Genomic DNA, 19,934 nt, shown 5'->3' on the forward strand with positions numbered 1-19,934 from the left:
TGATGGATATGTTTGATTCTTAAAAATGTTTTTGTGGCATGGACTTGACGTGTCAGTGAGTCTCACAGCTTTGGCAACAGTCAACCTCTTTTTAACTTTGATCAAACATATACAAACATATTCTATAAATAAATCTAGTCAAACACGAGATGTATAGTTATTTTAGCATGGGGGGATTAGTGTTAAATTCACCTGCTAGATTTAGTTGGGTTCCCTATCTACATGGGATGAACTGGTTCTACGCCTTCTATCCCTAAAAGAATGTAAATCTCGATGTTCGGGAAGTTAATTAATCTTAAATTTGATCAAATGTATATACAAAAACTATTATTATTTATAATTTGTAATAAGTACTACTGGACTAATTAAAGAATATATTTTTTTATAATATTGCTAGATTTAGTTGGGTTCCCTGTCTATGCACATGGGATGAACTGGTTCTACGCCTTGTATCCCTAAAAGAATGTAAATCTCGATGTTCGAGAAGTTAATTAATCTTAAATTTGATCAAATGTATATAAAAAACTATTATTATTTATAATGTGTAATAAGTACTACTGGACTAATTAAATAATATATTCTTTTATAATAAACCTATTTAGAGATACAAATATTAATACTATTTTCTATAGATGTAATCAAATTTAAGATCGATTGACTTCACATGGAGCGAGACTTAAATTCTTTCTGGAGGGAGGAATACAAAACACTAAAAGATTATTAAAAAAATGCACTAACATATATATACATCATCAAATAATTTTAGAGACTCTTTGGAACGGAGGAATTTCACTCATACGTGAATTTCACAAGAATAGGTCCATTTTCGCATGAAAAACACATGCAATGGAAATTTTCATGTTTGGTATAATATAGCAAATATTGATTAATGTATCTTTTACGAATTTAGTCCAAGTTAACATAGATTTGACTTAAACGGATCTAGTAGTAGATTGAATTCGCAACTCACGAATTCAGCAGCAACAGTATCCTCATAGTTTATTTATACCAGACTCACATAATAACCTGCAAATCTACCTAATACCAGGCGTCCAGGCGGAATAAGCAACAAGCACGAAGAACCGTATAATATAATGACAATAGGCTATATAGCTGCTTAATTCGCTGGTGGTGCGCTAGTGGAGATGGCAATGAAAGACTCGATGACGTCCCTGGCCAAGATGACGACGTCCCTGACGTTGGCCGGGAGAGCGAGGAGCCAGTTCATGTTCATCCCGGTCCCGGCGTTGATGTCGTCCTTGCTGCTCTTGTGGATCTCCTCCTCATACTCCTGCAGCTGCACCCTGAGCGCCACCAGCTCGTCGTTCAGGGACTCGAACTCCCTGAGCTGCTGCACCATCAGGTAGGGGTCCGGGACCCAGCAGACCTCCGCGACGACGGGAGGGGCAGCAGGATTCAGAGTAGTGATGGTGTGACGCCCAGCGCTGGAACCCTCCGCATCCGCCGCCAAAGCCCGGCTGCTGGTACCCTGCAGCATATTAATATTAGCATAGAAGTCTACAGTAAGCTACAAGCGGAAGCTACTACAAGAACTGGTGTAGTAGTAGATAGGATGCTGACCTCCTCCTGGCGATGGTGATGGTGGTGGCAGTGAGGAGCAGGGTTTCCTGCATATGGAGACGGCGGCGGCGGAGGCGGAGTACCCTGACCCTGAAAGCAGCGGCTGCCGTGTCCGTGTCCGTGTCCGTGTCCGTGTGGGCAGCAGGTGGTCGTTACCTGGCGCAGCATCTTCCAATCAGCTCGGCACGTGCCACACTGCCACTGCCACATCTCCGTCGTGGTGGTGGTGGTGGTGCTGGGCTGCTGCTTCATGTTTGCGCAAACTTCTTCTGCCGAGGCCAAATACCAACGAGTCAGAGCAGAACAACAATCCCAGCAACTAATATCAGTCAGGTAGCAGGAACTAACCGACCTTGGACGAAGTGATCTCCGGCGAGCTCGATCGACTCGACCCCAAGTGCCCCTGTGTGGACCGCGGAGAGGTAGAGAGAGCGAGGTGGAGGAGGAGGAGATGTATTTATAGATAATAGCGCGTGCGCAGGGTGTGATCACCCAGTCGGCAAACGAAAGCGTTACACACAGCGTTGTTTCGCAGCAACCCTTGGCACCTGCTGTTCAGTTCAGTTACTTCAGTTGGAAGGTTGCTTTGCTCACGACGTGAATTGCACGCAGGGTTTAGAGGTTCATTCAGTATCAGTACGCAGCCTGATACGCCAATTTGATCTCTCTCTCTCTCTCTAGTAAGGTTTGACAAACATCGTCATCCTCGTGTCAAATCCGTGACATGTCTTGCTTTATTAGCTTTATGTTCGATCGGTCGGCTCCAAGATTCCTCGTTAACAACACGACTACACGAGAGGGGTCCAATAGGCGTGGCCGTGATCAGGTCACAGCTGCCAATTAAGAGGACCCTGTCCTGTGGAAGGCACGAGACGAATCCGGCCAACCCCTCTATTTTAGCTTCAAACATTTTCCTAGCTGATGATCTCCAATCCAATCTTATCGGTGCTTCTTTCCCTCACGTGCTTTGCATAACTTGCCGGATACTTAACGCACGAATCAGCCCTCAGTGCTTGCTGGAAAGTCGCTTCGTCCTGCTTTGTTTCAAGAAAGTAACTACTCCCTCCGTTACAAATTTTAAGTCATTTTAGTTGTCTAGATATATAGCTTTTGTCATGTGTCTAAATATACACTGTGTCTAATCTATATACATAATAAAAACCACTCCATCCATTCTAAATTAAATTATAGGATGTTTCATCTTTTCTAGTACATAGTTTTGCTATGCATTTAAATATACACTATATCTAGATACATAATAAAAACAATATATCTAGAAAAGACAAAATATTTTATAATTTAGAATAGAGGGAGTATATATATCTAGAAAAACTAAAATAACCTACAGTTTAGAACGGAGTACTAAGTAAAATCGTGGCATTTTATCGAGAAAAAATAGATAGAGTTGCTTGTTGTGCCCTAGTTATTCCTAGGGTATGTCGCAAAAAAAAGGTTATTCCTAGGATAAAATAATTCTAGTTTCAAAGTTTCAATTAGCACAAATGTTCTACTACATCCACTGAGAGTTTTGATTAGTTTTATCCTAAGCCAGTCTTTTTTAATTTTAACTAAGTTTATGGAAACATACACTAACATCCACAATATCAAGTTAATTAATTCCATAAAATAGGTCTCGATAACTGTAAATGTGGTAACACTATTAACTACTCCATCCGTTCTAAATTATAAGTCGCTTTGATTTTTTTTGTACATCTATTTTGTTATGCATCTAGATATAATATTATGTCTAGATCTATAGTAAAATGAATGAACTAAAAAAATTAAAATGACTTATAATTTGGAACGAAGTGAGTACTGCATAGGCCTACCACCATCTCGTCCTAATTAATCCCCTCCCCCTGCTCATGTATCCCTTTTCTCCTCCATGGTCTCACTCCTAGTCTCCACGGTGACATAAAACAAAGAGAGAATACTTCACGGAAAACAAGGTACATATTGTAGACTCATAAGAGAGCTCCTTTTTTTCCCCGAAGCCAAGGAAAAAACTATATTAAAACTAGGCATAATACACATCCTCAAATTACATATAAAAAATTATAAAATAAAGCATAAATAATATTCTATTCAAGTCATTCCATCATCTTCTTCTCTAGTGGTATTGGTTGATAAGCGATGTTCTAGATGAATAAAGCCTCATCGGAGCCAAAGTATAAACATGTCGCAAGATTAACATTCTAAAATTAGGTCAAACGCATCTGAATGGATAAAAAAACATTGTAGTGAAGGATTGTGCGAGCTGTGAGAGTCGTTTCTCGAAGATCCTGAAATCACTAATTGTTTGATATCTCTCCTTGATAGCCAATAAAATTATTTCTAGACTAGCTGTTTGAGAATCATTGAGGACGCCCTAACGAGATGGCTCTCTCATCTCCTGTCGGATCGAGTTCGTGGTTCATTTGATTGTTCGCAAAAGAAAAGACAAACTCGCAGGAGAGCAATTGACGCAACGGACGCGTGGTGTCTCAACGTCGCGCTATACAATGCTGCAGCTGCTGGGCAAGATGGCAAGTATCTGATAATGGAGGTCATCTTCACTGAACTCACCCATGTATTAACCATGGAGGTCGCCTTCCTTTGTCGTTTTTTTATAACAACCTTCCTTTGTCGTTGGGCTTCTGCCAATCCAAAACTAACACCAAAAGTTTTGAAAATATTGCTTTAGAAAAGTATGTAGTCATGGTTTGCACAAGCGCTCTGGTTTATCCCAAAACTAACACCACAAGTATATAGTTTATTCAGCTCGTATTGAATTTCAGAACAAGGAACTACATATATTTATATATAGGGTACTCCCAAAGGATTATATATGAGCCGTTCATTTAATGAGATAGAATCATCTATTACTACTTCCTAGGAGGCAATAGGTGAAATATATATATATTTATTTATTTATTTTTAAATTTAGAAAATAGGATAAATAAAGAAGCTTTTAGATGTAAAAATCTTTTACTAGATTTAATTGTTGCATGTGTGATCTATTTGGTATTGTAAAAAAATATTTTGCAACTTCAGACACGACATAATTTGATTAGTATAATTGCCATAATAGCTAAAGTACGTGTCATAATTGATTAGCGTGTAAGTTTTTATTCCCTATAGGTGATATAATTTTGCAATGTTCTAAGACTCAATTAGGGGGTGTTTGGATCCTTCAGCTAAAGTTTAGCTTGGGTCACATCAGATGTTTGGATGCCAATTAAAAGGATGAAACATGAGCTAATTATAAAACTAATTGTATAACCCGTGCTAATTTGCGAGACGAATCTATTAAGCCTAATTAATCCATGATTAACACATGTTTGATGTAGCATCACATTGACAAATCATGGATTAATTAGGCTCTATGGATTCATCTCACGAATTGAATTAGCCACGGCTTATACAATTAGTTTTATAATTAGCTTATGTTTAATAGTCCTAATTAGGCTCTAAACATTTGATGTGTCAGGAACTAAAATTTAGTGGTGGGGATCAAACACCCCCTTAATGTGTTAGCTATCAATCTTTTTCACGTATGTAACATGTTTTTTAATTAATTATGTAATATGACTGGTGTACAATTTTAACATAAATGGTACATAACTTTGACCTTGTAACATGATAGCAGGTTCATATGTCAGATTTAATATATTAAACATAAAATACCTAATCCCTTAAAAATTGCAATTGTAGGACTGGTCACGGGTATCAAGGAACCATGCTAAATTACAATAATACCCCTATATAGTTCAGTCCCAACTGACAGAGATACAGTTCTCCGACAGAATGAGCTTGTACGGGAGTGTTCTAGAATATGAGAATGAGCGGATGTGAGGCTGCATCTGATTTTTTTAATCTGCATGTACTACTTCAGAAGTACTTTTCAGTGAACAAACAACGTTTTCCTCTCCCACTGGCTGACATGGTACCTGTGCTTTGTATGGCCCCGTTCGGCTTACCCCATATTCGGCTTGTTCGGCTTCTTTTTTCAGCCGGAACAGTATTTTTCTCTCACAACAATTCAGCCAGAACAGTGTTTTTCAGCCAGTTTCAGCCAAAATTCTACCAGCCGAACGGGGCTAGGTTAGTATGTGTGCATTTTTTTGTTGGACAAAATTTGAATGGTTCTTTTGACAACAAAATTTGAATGGTTAGTATGCAATTTTTGTGGGACGGAGAAAGTATATATAAATAAATATTTCAATATATACAACTATTTGTCAAAAAATAAATTAAAGTATGAAAAATATTTTTCCACATATAAATAGAACGTGCACAAACGAAGAATGGCAAGGGCCCGCGCTTCTGTGTATCACGGAGGCAAGATCCCCCTTCTATGTTCGTCCCGGTGATTAAGGGATTTTGGGAGATTTTTCCTTTTTTTTCCTCTATAGTTATTTAATTTATAAAATCTTATATTAATCAATGAGTCAGATTGCTTTGAACTATTACTACCTCTGTAATGACACTTGCGGCAGGCGTCCACGCGTCGGCGTCACCGGCTTGCGCCCTCGCCGGTGCGAAACTGCCGAACTGGGCAACTGGAGCAGCAGAGGATCAGATTCAGGAATGACGAGCGAGCGCATGTCTGTAGGTGCAACTATCCAAGAGAGCCGCACGCTACACGCATATGCTAATTCGTCATCTGTGCAATGATCATCCGTGTAGCTTTTCACTTGTTTGTTGTAACACCCCAAAATTTGTCACTTTTGAAAATAGAGTTAAAATGATTTATCTGTGAATTTTTGTGTGCATGAAAACATAGGAAAATAAAAATTTTCATTAATTTAAAATTTATTATAAGGTAGAAACGTGTTTGTTGCATTCATGCTGGTCGCACCTTGTGTTTCTATGTGCAACATGTGTGTTTTTATACGTTTAGGAGACGAATATCTATCTCTAGGAATTTTCCAGCTTCTTTCTAGAATTTAATTCCTACCTCCTTCACCTTAATCTTTATGTTCCATGTTCCCAACAATCTTTTCATAAGCTCCAAATACTTTATTTGAGTTCATCATGTTCCAAAGTGTCTCCGGGAATTTTCCCCAAATTTTCAGAGGTCTCGGAGTATTTTTCGTGGCTTAAATATTAATTCTGGACTTTTCTAGAATTATTTTATCCATGAAATTAATTAATTCCGAAAATAATAAATCTCTCATTTATCCCAACGCTCAAAGCCCATGTGCAATAATCCTAATAAATCCTAAAGGCCCATGCATTTATTTACTAATAGGCTTTAATGATTATTTAGGGCCCATTAGTAAATGTGGAGGGTGCAACATCAATTAGTACCATATCGCTAGTTGACATAGATGTGGGGAGTTTTTCTTCCTATATATATCAACCAACTCCTTGGGCAAAGAACACCAAAACTACCATATGGGGAGCCCTTAGTTTGGAAATCCCTCATGTAGTAAATTATATTTTTCTCCTCTTTCTCTCGCCGTCGCCGTCATCGTAGCTGTCGCCATCGCCGTCGCCGCCGCGCTGCCTGACACCGTAGACCCGCCGCTCCCTGGCTGGCAAGACAACAGAGCCAAGCCCTACCGAGAAGCCCGGTCCTAAAGGCCTGAAGCATCGTCAGCTGTCGTGGCTGTTTTCCGTCACCGGTGAGACCCTCTGCAAGTTCCTCTCTCTCTAGTTTTCTTTTACGTGTTGTCTTTGGAGCATCATCAGTATACGTAGCTTTCTGTTGCCAACCGTCCCGTGTCTATGTGCCTATGCTAGCACACAGCTTCTCATGCTAGAGCCGTCGTCGATCGTTGCTTGCTGCTGCTTCCAGATTACCAAGCAAGCTGTTCATCCATCCATACGCTGCTGCTTATCCCGTTGCCTTGCAAGCACGTACGCCTGCATGCTCCCAACTCAAGCGCCATGCATGCATATATATATATATATATATATATATATATATATATATATATATATATATATATATATGGAAAATTTTTCGTACTTCTATATACACACACACGAGCAATCCATCCATGCACTATGGCAGAAACAGCCGGCCATGGCTGCAGCCGACCTACTGCTTCCCTGCCTTGCAAACCTGGTTTGCTTTGCGTTCCGTCCCTTGACTTCCTACTGCAACATATGCAAACCTTCAAGCAAATAGCACCGTGCATGTATGTCAATAATGCAAGCTAGCAAGCGCCAAGGATGACAAGTATGTTAGCTTAGCAACGTAATCTTCTATCCGGAAGCGAAGGTTCCCCATGTAAGCATGTATATCCTTTATATTTTGGTTAAGCTCTTGATGCCGTGCACGTGCCCTGCTCCAGTTAGCTGTTCCAATTAACTTGATGACATCACATGACATCACGTATATGTTTTATGGCCGTTTTCTTATAGAAAAACAAATCCAACAATACTATAGAAATACACCACTTACAATCAATAATGGATCCTCACCGTTTCTTCGTTTTAACTCCGATTTGATCCGTTCAACTTGCGTTAGGTTCGTAATTTCATAATCCACATGCTTATACTACTGTTAGATGTGTTTTCAACTTTTAAAATTCGTGATTAGATTTAATCTATTATTCTATTGAAGGAAAACTTGTTTAAATCATATCTTCTACGTTTTAGATCCGTTTTAGCTCATTCAAGTTGCGTTAGATTCATAGCGTCAAGATCTACGCGTTAGTAACAGTGTTTATCATGTCACTAATACTGGAATTTTATGGTTTAAATCATAACTTGAATAACAATTACGCAACTGGATTTTATAAATAAAATATGATTTGTTTTACTTTATTATTACAATTCAAACTTAAACTTGACTTATTTTATATTACCTATAGAATATCCTATATATGGTTTTATATAATTAAAACACATGAAGCTAATGGTTTTATGAGTAGATCTCTCGGTAGTTGTATCTTTTCAACCATAGCTCCGAGTAGAGTGCTTTTCGCGTCTTTGTGTTCATGGCGAGTCGTAGATTCGTTTTATAAACTTTTCATCTTGATTTTATGATTGGTGTACTATTTTGATTTAGTTCTATTGTTTGCTTCGTGTATGATTGTATGGATGCTTGTGTGGTGCTTTATGATTACGTCCAGTCGGTGAGATATACGTGGTGATCAAGAAGAAGAAGAACGTTGAAGATTAAAGCTTACCGAAGGATCGGTGTTTAAGGCAAGTATAGCATGGGATCTTCCTTGTTGTCCTATTCACCTTTAATCATTTAATTCATACTGCATGTGTCTACCTTGACTGCCATTAAGGAATTCCTAGTACTTTGTACCTCGTACCTTGATACCTTTGGGGTATTGCATTGGGTAGTATGATGCTAGTGCTCAACTATAACCATGATCTTGTAACTTGACTAATGGTATATGCAATAAACCTTAAAAGATGCTTTTTAGCAACATGGAATAAGGGGGCTAGAGCATTGGGCTGTTTTTATGGTGCTCTAGATTCCTCTCCCTAAGGACTTATCTGTAAGTGATCATCCGGGACTTACAGTACAGCTGTGAGGGCTACATGGCTCTGGCTTTAGCTCAGTATGAGGACCTTTTCTAGCTTGTTAGTGGTTACCTTTATGGCGCAAGAGGGGTGTGTTCCGGGTCGGATATAGTGCGGCCTCTGTCCGTCAGTGTATAGGCTGCGCGTCATTGTGCCTGTCGGAAGGGGAGCCCTACATTCGCAGGCCACAGAAACCTAGCGGTCCTAACTTGTTAGACGAACCTTTGAAAGGCTTCATAGTAAACCCTGCCGACCTTCCTTGGTAGTGGGTCAAGAGGTTGGCCGCCTCGGGCGAAAGGGTAAATCACGACTCACAGTGAAAGTGTACAACCTCTGCAGAGTGTAAAACTGGTATATCAGCCGTGCTCACGGTCACGAGCGGCCTTGGAACCCTTATGGAATAGATGATGAACACAGATGATACTGATGATGAAGATGCTCACTAATGGTTAATTGTTTATGCTATTCATTATTCATGTTTACCTGATCATGTGTTTATGGGCTTGAGGTAAACTTGATGCTACTCCTATGCTAAAATCATGACTCATTAAAAGCTAATCGCAGTTAAACCAGCGTCAGCCTTTTGAGCCTCATGAACCCCATGTTATATTTGTTGAGTACGACATGTACTTACGCTTGTTTTATTTTCAATACTTTGGAAAAATCCCGGATGGGTACCAGATTGCTAGAGTTTGGAGGAATTAGGCTTGTGATCAACCAGTCAGTTGTCCCTGTGGATTTGGAGTCTTCGCCTGAAGATTAGAGTTGTCTTTCCGCTATCTATACTCTGAGGTTATATTCTTTATACTAATACGCTATGTATTTAAGCGTTGTCTTTTGATATTACCCTTATTTGTAGCTATATGTGAGATTTGACTTCCTGGGCTCACATATGGTGTGTATCTGGTTTTGTTCTTAAAACCGGGTGCTACAAGTGGTATCAGAGCAATGCTGACTGTAGGACGCAAGCCTAATAGAAACTGGTCGTTTTAAGGTTTAGAAGTTGCTATAAAAACCCTTGCTCTATGAACCTTGATATTTTCTTCTCTACTATATATCTATCCTTGCTATTCATCTCTACCTTGGTGCTTATTTTAAAGTCTTTGTTCTCATCTTCACTCCTTGATTTGATTTGCTTTTAGAACTGTTCCTCATCAACTTCTTGCGTAATCTGAGGATAAGTCTTAGGATTGTTACCCCTAGTGTAATAAAAACGATAGTATCGCAAGTTGAGTCAATGATTGAGTTGTGCATCTTTATTGCTTGTTGAATTGTCATTATGCTTATGATTATTTTGAATCTTTGTAATGATTGCAATGATCTTGTTGGGTGTTCCCACAATTTCATATAGTTTATAGGCCTAAGGTATAAGGATTAGTGAAACAAATAGTTGGGGTATGGTTTTCTTGTGTTCTCTCTATCCTGTCTTTCTGGAGCAGCCTGCACTCTTCGGTTTATATCTCTAATTTTGGATGATCAAAAATCATGAGAAAATTCTGGACAATAGTAGACTTGAACATGTTTCTCTGAGCGCAAGAATCAGCCTAATATCTATTTTGGTTGTGGAGATACGAAAATCACAAGGTGATGCATCTGTGCTGTTTGGAATCTGGAGTAGTTTCTGTTGTGCACTGTTTTCGACCAAGTTAACTACAGAATTTGGAAAAGTGTTCTATAAGGAAGTTGTGGGAAATTTTATAAGCTTTCCAACGGTATAAGCTACAACATCATTGGATTAACAGAATGGGAGTTACAGTGTTTTACTGTGCTGCTGTTTTTCATCTCGCGAGGAATTTCAGGTTTCTTGTTCTTTCCCATACACAAGGGTCTCATTGGGATTTTAGGACGTCATGATATTAGTTAGCTCCTCTGGAAGGAAGATGCAAGCTACCTCTTTGTATTCCCTAGTTTATCTTTTCTTAAGGGGGGTAGCCAAGTGGAAGAATTTACAAGATGAAGTATCCTACGTTCTAGTTTGCGCAGCTGAAGCGTGGTGGTACCCAAAGATGTGAAAGAAGTCCAGAGTCTCAATGAGGTTTGATTAAAGGTTCAAGAAAGGTTTATCCAAGATCATCAAGATTTTGATAGAGCTACTGGAGAAGTTATCAAGTTAGTTTGGATAAAGACCTCAGCTAAGTGTTGGAAGGAGTCGAAGAAGAGGTTGATGTAAAACCTATGTATTAGCTTTGCCAGATCCGGACAAGAGCTTCATATCTACAATGATACACCTTGCCAGGGTGTGGAATGTGTCCTTATACAGAAAGAAAAGCAGTGGCTTATTTATTAAGTCAATTAAGGAAGCATGAGTTGAACTACCTAACATGATCTAGAAGTTATCCATTGTGAAGCATGGAAGTACTACCTTTTTAGAAGTAAGAGTGACATCTTGGTGGATCACAAGAATCTACGGGACATCTTCACTAAAGTTGGTTTTGAGCTTTTGATATCTTCATTGGAATGAAATTGCTTAAGATTTGGAAAAGTGATATCACCTCGAGGAGCAAAGTCATGGCTGATGCCCTTAGCAATGGAGAATTGTGCTAAGAAGGTTCGGATGACACCAAGGACTAAGAATTGTATTCCAAGTTTGAGCAACTTAACTGGAATCGTTAATGTTTTGAAGATTGGTACTAGAATTTCCTTCTGACCAAGAGATTCGTCAGGCTTCGTTAGAAGGTGAATATTTTAAGAAAAAGAATTGATATAATAGACTAAAAAGGAAAGGCGGCCTAGTGATTGGAGTTTACCTGAGAGTTGTTTGGAGTACCTGTTAAAATCTTGGAGTTAGTTTGACAAGTTACTTGGAGTAAGATTTACAGGTATGCAAAGTAAAGTGGAATCTTTATTATGAGGATAGAATGACACGAGGAAGTAAAGAATTCAAAGACAGAGTATCCCTATCTCTTAGTCGACGTCTTCCGAATCTCGGGGACGAGATTCATCTTAAGGGGGGGTAGAATTGTAACACCCCAAAATTTGCCACTTTTGAAAATAGAGTTAAAATGATTTATCTGTGAATTTTTGTGTGCATGAAAACATAGGAAAATAAAAAATTTCATTAATTTAAAATTTATTATAAGGTAGAAACGTGTTTGTTGCATTCATGTTGGTCGCACCTTGTGTTTCTATGTGCAACATGTGTGTTTTTATACGTTTAGGAGACGAATATCTATCTCTAGGAATTTTCCAGCTTCTTTCTAGAATTTAATTCCTACCTCCTTCACCTTAATCTTTATGTTCCATGTTCCCAACAATCTTTTCATAAGCTCCAAATACTTTATTTGAGTTCATCATGTTCCAAAGTGTCTCCGGGAATTTTCCCCAAATTTTCAGAGGTCTCGGAGTATTTTTCGTGGCTTAAATATTAATTCTGGACTTTTCTAGAATTATTTTATCCATGAAATTAATTAATTCCGAAAATAATAAATCTCTCATTTATCCCAACGCTCAAAGCCCATGTGCAATAATCCTAATAAATCCTAAAGGCCCATGCATTTATTTACTAATAGGCTTTAATGATTATTTAGGGCCCATTAGTAAATGTGGAGGGTGCAACATCAATTAGTACCATATCGCTAGTTGACATAGATGTGGGGAGTTTTTCTTCCTATATATATCAACCAACCCCTTGGGCAAAGAACACCAAAACTACCATATGGGGAGCCCTTAGTTTGGAAATCCCTCATGTAGTAAATTATATTTTTCTCCTCTTTCTCTCGCCGTCGCCGTCATCGTAGCTGTCGCCATCGCCGTCGCCGCCGCGCTGCCTGACACCGTAGACCCGCCGCTCCCTGGCTGGCAAGACAACAGAGCCAAGCCCTACCGAGAAGCCCGGTCCTAAAGGCCTGAAGCATCGTCAGCTGTCGTGGCTGTTTTCCGTCACCGGTGAGACCCTCTGCAAGTTCCTCTCTCTCTAGTTTTCTTTTACGTGTTGTCTTTGGAGCATCATCAGTATACGTAGCTTTCTGTTGCCAACCGTCCTGTGTCTATGTGCCTATGCTAGCACACAGCTTCTCATGCTAGAGCCGTCGTCGATCGTTGCTTGCTGCTGCTTCCAGATTACCAAGCAAGCTGTTCATCCATCCATACGCTGCTGCTTATCCCGTTGCCTTGCAAGCACGTACGCCTGCATGCTCCCAACTCAAGCGCCATGCATGCATATATATATATATATATATATATATATATATATATATATATATATGGAAAATTTTTCGTACTTCTATATACACACACACGAGCAATCCATCCATGCACTATGGCAGAAACAGCCGGCCATGGCTGCAGCCGACCTACTGCTTCCCTGCCTTGCAAACCTGGTTTGCTTTGCGTTCCGTCCCTTGACTTCCTACTGCAACATATGCAAACCTTCAAGCAAATAGCACCGTGCATGTATGTCAATAATGCAAGCTAGCAAGCGCCAAGGATGACAAGTATGTTAGCTTAGCAACGTAATCTTCTATCCGGAAGCGAAGGTTCCCCATGTAAGCATGTATATCCTTTATATTTTGGTTAAGCTCTTGATGCCGTGCACGTGCCCCGCTCCAGTTAGCTGTTCCAATTAACTTGATGACATCACATGACATCACGTATATGTTTTATGGCCGTTTTCTTATAGAAAAACAAATCCAACAATACTATAGAAATACACCACTTACAATCAATAATGGATCCTCACCGTTTCTTCGTTTTAACTCCGATTTGATCCGTTCAACTTGCGTTAGGTTCGTAATTTCATAATCCACATGCTTATACTACTGTTAGATGTGTTTTCAACTTTTAAAATTCGTGATTAGATTTAATCTATTATTCTATTGAAGGAAAACTTGTTTAAATCATATCTTCTACGTTTTAGATCCGTTTTAGCTCATTCAAGTTGCGTTAGATTCATAGCGTCAAGATCTACGCGTTAGTAACAGTGTTTATCATGTCACTAATACTGGAATTTTATGGTTTAAATCATAACTTGAATAACAATTACGCAACTGGATTTTATAAATAAAATATGATTTGTTTTACTTTATTATTACAATTCAAACTTAAACTTGACTTATTTTATATTACCTATAGAATATCCTATATATGGTTTTATATAATTAAAACACATGAAGCTAATGGTTTTATGAGTAGATCTCTCGGTAGTTGTATCTTTTCAACCATAGCTCCGAGTAGAGTGCTTTTCGCGTCTTTGTGTTCATGGCGAGTCGTAGATTCGTTTTATAAACTTTTCATCTTGATTTTATGATTGGTGTACTATTTTGATTTAGTTCTATTGTTTGCTTCGTGTATGATTGTATGGATGCTTGTGTGGTGCTTTATGATTACGTCCAGTCGGTGAGATATACGTGGTGATCAAGAAGAAGAAGAACGTTGAAGATTAAAGCTTACCGAAGGATCGGTGTTTAAGGCAAGTATAGCATGGGATCTTCCTTGTTGTCCTATTCACCTTTAATCATTTAATTCATACTGCATGTGTCTACCTTGACTGCCATTAAGGAATTCCTAGTACTTTGTACCTCGTACCTTGATACCTTTGGGGTATTGCATTGGGTAGTATGATGCTAGTGCTCAACTATAACCATGATCTTGTAACTTGACTAATGGTATATGCAATAAACCTTAAAAGATGCTTTTTAGCAACATGGAATAAGGGGGCTAGAGCATTGGGCTGTTTTTATGGTGCTCTAGATTCCTCTCCCTAAGGACTTATCTGTAAGTGATCATCCGGGACTTACAGTACAGCTGTGAGGGCTACATGGCTCTGGCTTTAGCTCAGTATGAGGACCTTTTCTAGCTTGTTAGTGGTTACCTTTATGGCGCAAGAGGGGTGTGTTCCGGGTCGGATATAGTGCGGCCTCTGTCCGTCAGTGTATAGGCTGCGCGTCATTGTGCCTGTCGGAAGGGGAGCCCTACATTCGCAGGCCACAGAAACCTAGCGGTCCTAACTTGTTAGACGAACCTTTGAAAGGCTTCATAGTAAACCCTGCCGACTTTCCTTGGTAGTGGGTCAAGAGGTTGGCCGCCTCGGGCGAAAGGGTAAATCATGACTCACAGTGAAAGTGTACAACCTCTGCAGAGTGTAAAACTGGTATATCAGCCGTGCTCACGGTCACGAGCGGCCTTGGAACCCTTATGGAATAGATGATGAACACAGATGATACTGATGATGAAGATGCTCACTAATGGTTAATTGTTTATGCTATTCATTATTCATGTTTACCTGATCATGTGTTTATGGGCTTGAGGTAAACTTGATGCTACTCCTATGCTAAAATCATGACTCATTAAAAGCTAATCGCAGTTAAACCAGCGTCAGCCTTTTGAGCCTCATGAACCCCATGTTATATTTGTTGAGTACGACATGTACTTACGCTTGTTTTATTTTCAATACTTTGGAAAAATCCCGGATGGGTACCAGATTGCTAGAGTTTGGAGGAATTAGGCTTGTGATCAACCAGTCAGTTGTCCCTGTGGATTTGGAGTCTTCGCCTGAAGATTGGAGTTGTCTTTCCGCTATCTATACTCTGAGGTTATATTCTTTATACTAATACGCTATGTATTTAAGCGTTGTCTTTTGATATTACCCTTATTTGTAGCTATATGTGAGATTTGACTTCCTGGGCTCACATATGGTGTGTATCTGGTTTTGTTCTTAAAACCGGGTGCTACATTTGTATTCCCAAATTAAATACTTGTTTGTTTCATTGATAAGATTACTATTTTTTAACGATTGGATCCTAAAGATCCATTTAGTTCATTCAAGATTGATGATGTGTGTTCTTTAGCTTCAAGATTGATGATTTGTGTTCTTTAGCTTCAAAGTTTTGTCTTGCCGGCTGCCCCCCCCCCCCCCCCCCCCCCCCCCTATCATTTTGCTGGTTCCGCTAGCATTGTTCATGTGTATATATAAAATACTTCTCTATTTATTGCATACATACACACAGCATATATATTTTTATTGACCGAGGGACAGCTATAATGTGGCCCTAGGTTTTGCAGAAGGGGCAATGCGCCCTGCAGGCACTCAGTGTATTCCCAACACTCCCCGTTCGGATCAGTCGCGCAGCAGTAGCAGTCGGAATCATACCCTTCGCCGAAATCACAAGCACGCACATGCTTGATGCAAAACACGAGGCCGCAGTCGTCATTATTCTCATCTAATGACTTGGTGTAGATCATGGTAGCATCGGCGCTTGTGTTTGTAACCTTCCTTGCGGCCTCGAATGGCTGATAACGGCGACCTGTAAAAGTAGTGTGCTTATCAACGCATGATGCACACACCCACACGAAAGCATAATGACCAGATCAAGATCAATTGTGTACACTTACAATCAACATGTGCGAGCACTATAAACAATATAGCCACCACGCACACAATGTCGCCGGTGCCGCACGTGCGCTTCATCGTTGATCGCTTGGAGCCGTGAAGGACCGAAACGGCAACCAGAGGAGGTGAATGGAAGCCGATTAAAATATCTTTGCCGAAAAGAACTTGGCCTATATTCCAATTATAACCCAACGCGCCTCTCTCATAATTGCCAAGATCACACACGTCCACTGGTGATGTGTCGATCCTAGGAACAAGTAGACATGTCTCAAAACAGTGCAGAAGCAAAGCGACAAAGCATTGCTACTAATTATGAGCTCGAAAGTAGTAATGAACATGTGAAATAAATATCAAAATCATTAGACAAAAGCATGCACGAACTATTAATAAAACAAGACAACAAGTGCAACTTCTTTGCAACTACTAGGACACAAGTTGCACTCACGATTCAGCAAAGGGAAGTAAATTGAAGCTTAAAATCATTAGCTAATGATTGCAAGAAAAGCCGAATCACTATTGCACCATTAATGTAGCTTGAAAAAGACACTTCACAGAAACACTCCACACCAAGCCGCTGCTCTCAATCGAGTCGCATAGTGCAATTGTGCAAACCTGAAATCTAAGTCAAGCTATGCACTGACGTGCTGCAAATTTCAGACAACACAATGCCTAACTGCTGAATAAAGAACAGAGCTTGCATGTACCGAATACATGGCTGCAATTGTCGGCCTCCTGCTGCTTCGTTGATGAGCGGACAGCAAGGAGGAGTCAAGCTAGCTGCTATTGCTGCCGCACAGCTAGCGGTGCAATGCAGTCAAGCTGCTATGCTGCTGCTGCTGAATGTCTGAAAAACTGAGAACTTGGGAAGAAGAGAGCTGACTGCTGCTGCAGCTGTACCGCAACCAAGGATCTGCAGGCAGGGTTCTACAAGAATGGAGCACAGCTGTAGTGAGCTGAAATCAGAAAGAAATGGCACGTCAAGCTAGAAAACAGATGGCAAACAGTAGAAAAAGTTTTCAGAAACGGCACAGTACACAGACTAGAAGCCGCGCTGCTCCAAATCTCACAAAACGAACCAAATCAAGGCCGGTTGAAAACAAAATTCAAACCACAGCATCACTACATCATGTAGGATCCACTCCAACAGCAAGCCCTCAACAAGATTGAGAATTAACCATCAATTTCAGAAAAAACGGGAAACCCTAAGAACAAGAGGAAATTTGGGGAAAACTCAAATTCGTGGTGCTCTATTGAAACATTTGATAGTGGGTCACCCTAGCCTTGATCACACATGTCCTAGCACCAAAAGCCCTCAAGAAATTTGCCCCAAATAGCTGTCAAATTCGACGAACTAAAACTCAAAAAAGAAATCTCCAACAATCACACAAAATGTAAAATCTCAGATCTAGAGACGAGAGTGATGCACAAATTTGATCCTGGATTAGCTCGAGACGTCGGATTACAAGCTACTCCTAGCTAAATCAAAACTAAGATGACAAAAAGCTCCGGAACAAAAGTCACTTCTCTCTCGTACTCATCCAAACCTTCTCTCACGCACACAAAATGAGAGAGACTCCTCCAATTATATCACACAAAATAGATGTCTGTTAAAAGACAAAAACACCCTTACATGAAGCACACAACTTAAATGCCCTCTACGGGTAAAATCATCCATCTTTTTGTCGGTACATCAGACGGATCCGACACCTTCACGGCTTCGCTTTGCCTCGACGCAAGCTTCGCGATGGTGCCACACATCCTTCGACTCGCCACTTCCATTTTTAAGGATCAAACCGATCAAACCCGCCGACAATGGTTTTGAGGTCTAAATCATCGAACTGTCCATCCCCAATTTTGAGAACCGCGTTGTCGTCTATGTGGCAAACGAAGGCCTGAGAAGGAACGGACGCACACACATGACTTTCCCTCTATCAGGTTGGGCTCAGGCTGGACTTGGACGGGCTGGGCCCATGCGGGACCCAATTGCGAGAAATAATAAAACATAATAATCCATTAAATTGACTGCTTTGATATATGTGTAGTTTTTAGAAGGATGAGTACCAGTTCAAAAAAAAATCCATCTATTTTTGCTTCAACCATTTTCCTAGTCGATATCTCCAATCCTATCGGTTTTTCTTCCGCTCACGCGCTTTGCATAACTTGCCGGATACTTAAACGCACGAATCAGCCCTCAGTGCTTGCTGGAAAGCGCTTCGTCGTGCTTTTAATTTGTTTCGAGGAAGTAAGTAAATCGTGCCATTTAATTGGGGGGAAATAGAAAGACTTGCTTGCTGCGCCCCAGTTATTCCTAGGATATTTTAGTTTCGAAGTTTCAATTAGTGTAAAATGTTTCTCTCTCAGGGCTGTTTTAGTTTTATCCTAATTCCTAAGTAGCGTTTTCTAACTTTAATAAAGTTTTAAAGAAGAATACACCTAACATCCACAATATCAGGTTACTTATCCCCATAAAATGTGCTGATTGTTGCAAACGTGCCAACACTGTCAACCGTTGTAAATAAATAAAAGGGGCTCTTGCATTTGTACCCTTGTTTTGTTCTGAAATTATGATTTTGCCCCTATTTTTTTGACTTTGTGAATTTACCCCTACTGTGCCATTCACGAAGCACCAGTTTGCCCCTACTCCGTCATCCACCCCTAACGGTGTTAAACTTTGTACAAAAGGACATGAATGCCCATACGATTTTGCCCCTGTTTGTTATGTCTAATTGTGATTTTACCCTGATTTGGAATTAGACTTTTTTATTGTATGCTGACAATTGATTAAATTTGGTCAAACATATTTGGCACAACTTGCAATTATTTGAACTCAGATTTAATATTGATAAATATTCAAAATTTTGGGACCAAAGGTTCATAATGATGACAGATGTAACGCCATAAGAAATATTTCGATATAATCTTTTGTGTGGGACAAAAAATCTTCAATGTATAAAAATGCATGTAGAACATCGGATAACAAACTGTATAAGTAGATGCATGCACTGATATCCTTACATGTTTTTTCAGCAAAAGTAACCGCCATACAAGTTGGTTCATGTAACACTACAAGCACTAAAACTACAACATGTATTTACTAACCAAATTGGAAAAGAGAATGACATGAATAAAAAGACAATTGTGAATCATCATGATCGACCATAGCAGCATTTACTATAGAAACACGATGGCTCCGGGTCGTAGGCAGCACCAGCACGACCGCCGAGTCGGCGGCGCCGTCCGAACGCGACGCCTCCACCTTCCTCTGCTTCTGCGGTATTGGAAATGAGTGTGGTTGAAAAGTGTACGTCCTAGGAAAATATTGAGCACCATGAAACTTACCCATCGAGATAGGAAATAGTCGTACATGGTCAAAAGGCCAAGTCTAAACACGGGTTCTGTTGCATAAACTGGTGCAGAGAGCCCAAGATGTTTCATAGCACAAGGCAAAGCTCCTAGATGCATCATGTCAGGATGTGACAAAAGAACATCTCTGAGCATAGGCCAATGAATCAGCAACCTTCAGTTCAGAGGCCCAAGTTGAAAGCTTAAATGT

At 39.9% G+C, this 19,934-nt stretch overlaps 1 protein-coding gene and 1 long non-coding RNA gene across 2 annotated transcripts; both read right to left on the bottom strand.

Annotated features, from left to right (window-relative positions):
* Nucleotides 1-915: 915 nt before the first annotated feature.
* On the bottom strand, nucleotides 916-2,039 carry LOC136519444 (uncharacterized). Its single transcript, XM_066512847.1, has 3 exons — nucleotides 1,934-2,039; nucleotides 1,582-1,850; nucleotides 916-1,489 (listed from the first exon to the last, which is right to left on the bottom strand). Exons 2-3 carry the CDS (start codon nucleotides 1,831-1,833, stop codon nucleotides 1,118-1,120), a joined length of 624 nt encoding a protein of 207 aa, XP_066368944.1. The 5' UTR covers nucleotides 1,834-1,850; nucleotides 1,934-2,039; the 3' UTR covers nucleotides 916-1,117.
* A 13,941-nt stretch (nucleotides 2,040-15,980) lies between these two features.
* LOC136519654 (uncharacterized) lies at nucleotides 15,981-17,919 on the bottom strand. The gene is made up of 3 exons (XR_010775006.1): nucleotides 17,086-17,919; nucleotides 16,384-16,628; nucleotides 15,981-16,295 (listed from the first exon to the last, which is right to left on the bottom strand). It is a non-coding gene; the product is annotated as an uncharacterized lncRNA (long non-coding RNA).
* Between the last annotated feature and the right edge of the window lie 2,015 nt (nucleotides 17,920-19,934).

This window comes from Miscanthus floridulus, chromosome 18 (assembly GCF_019320115.1).
Source record: "Miscanthus floridulus cultivar M001 chromosome 18, ASM1932011v1, whole genome shotgun sequence".
NCBI classification, from domain to species: Eukaryota; Viridiplantae; Streptophyta; class Magnoliopsida; order Poales; family Poaceae; genus Miscanthus; species Miscanthus floridulus.

What these genes read in the sequence shown, in the direction of transcription:
- LOC136519444 (XM_066512847.1), bottom strand. Translation starts at nt 1,833, where the DNA reads ATGAAGCAGCAGCCCAGCACCACCACCACCACCACGACGGAGATGTGG. An exon ending in ATCACCATCGCCAGGAGGAG is followed by an intron (nt 1,490 to 1,581) that starts GTCAGCATCCTA and finishes AATATGCTGCAG; the next exon opens with GGTACCAGCAGCCGGGCTTT.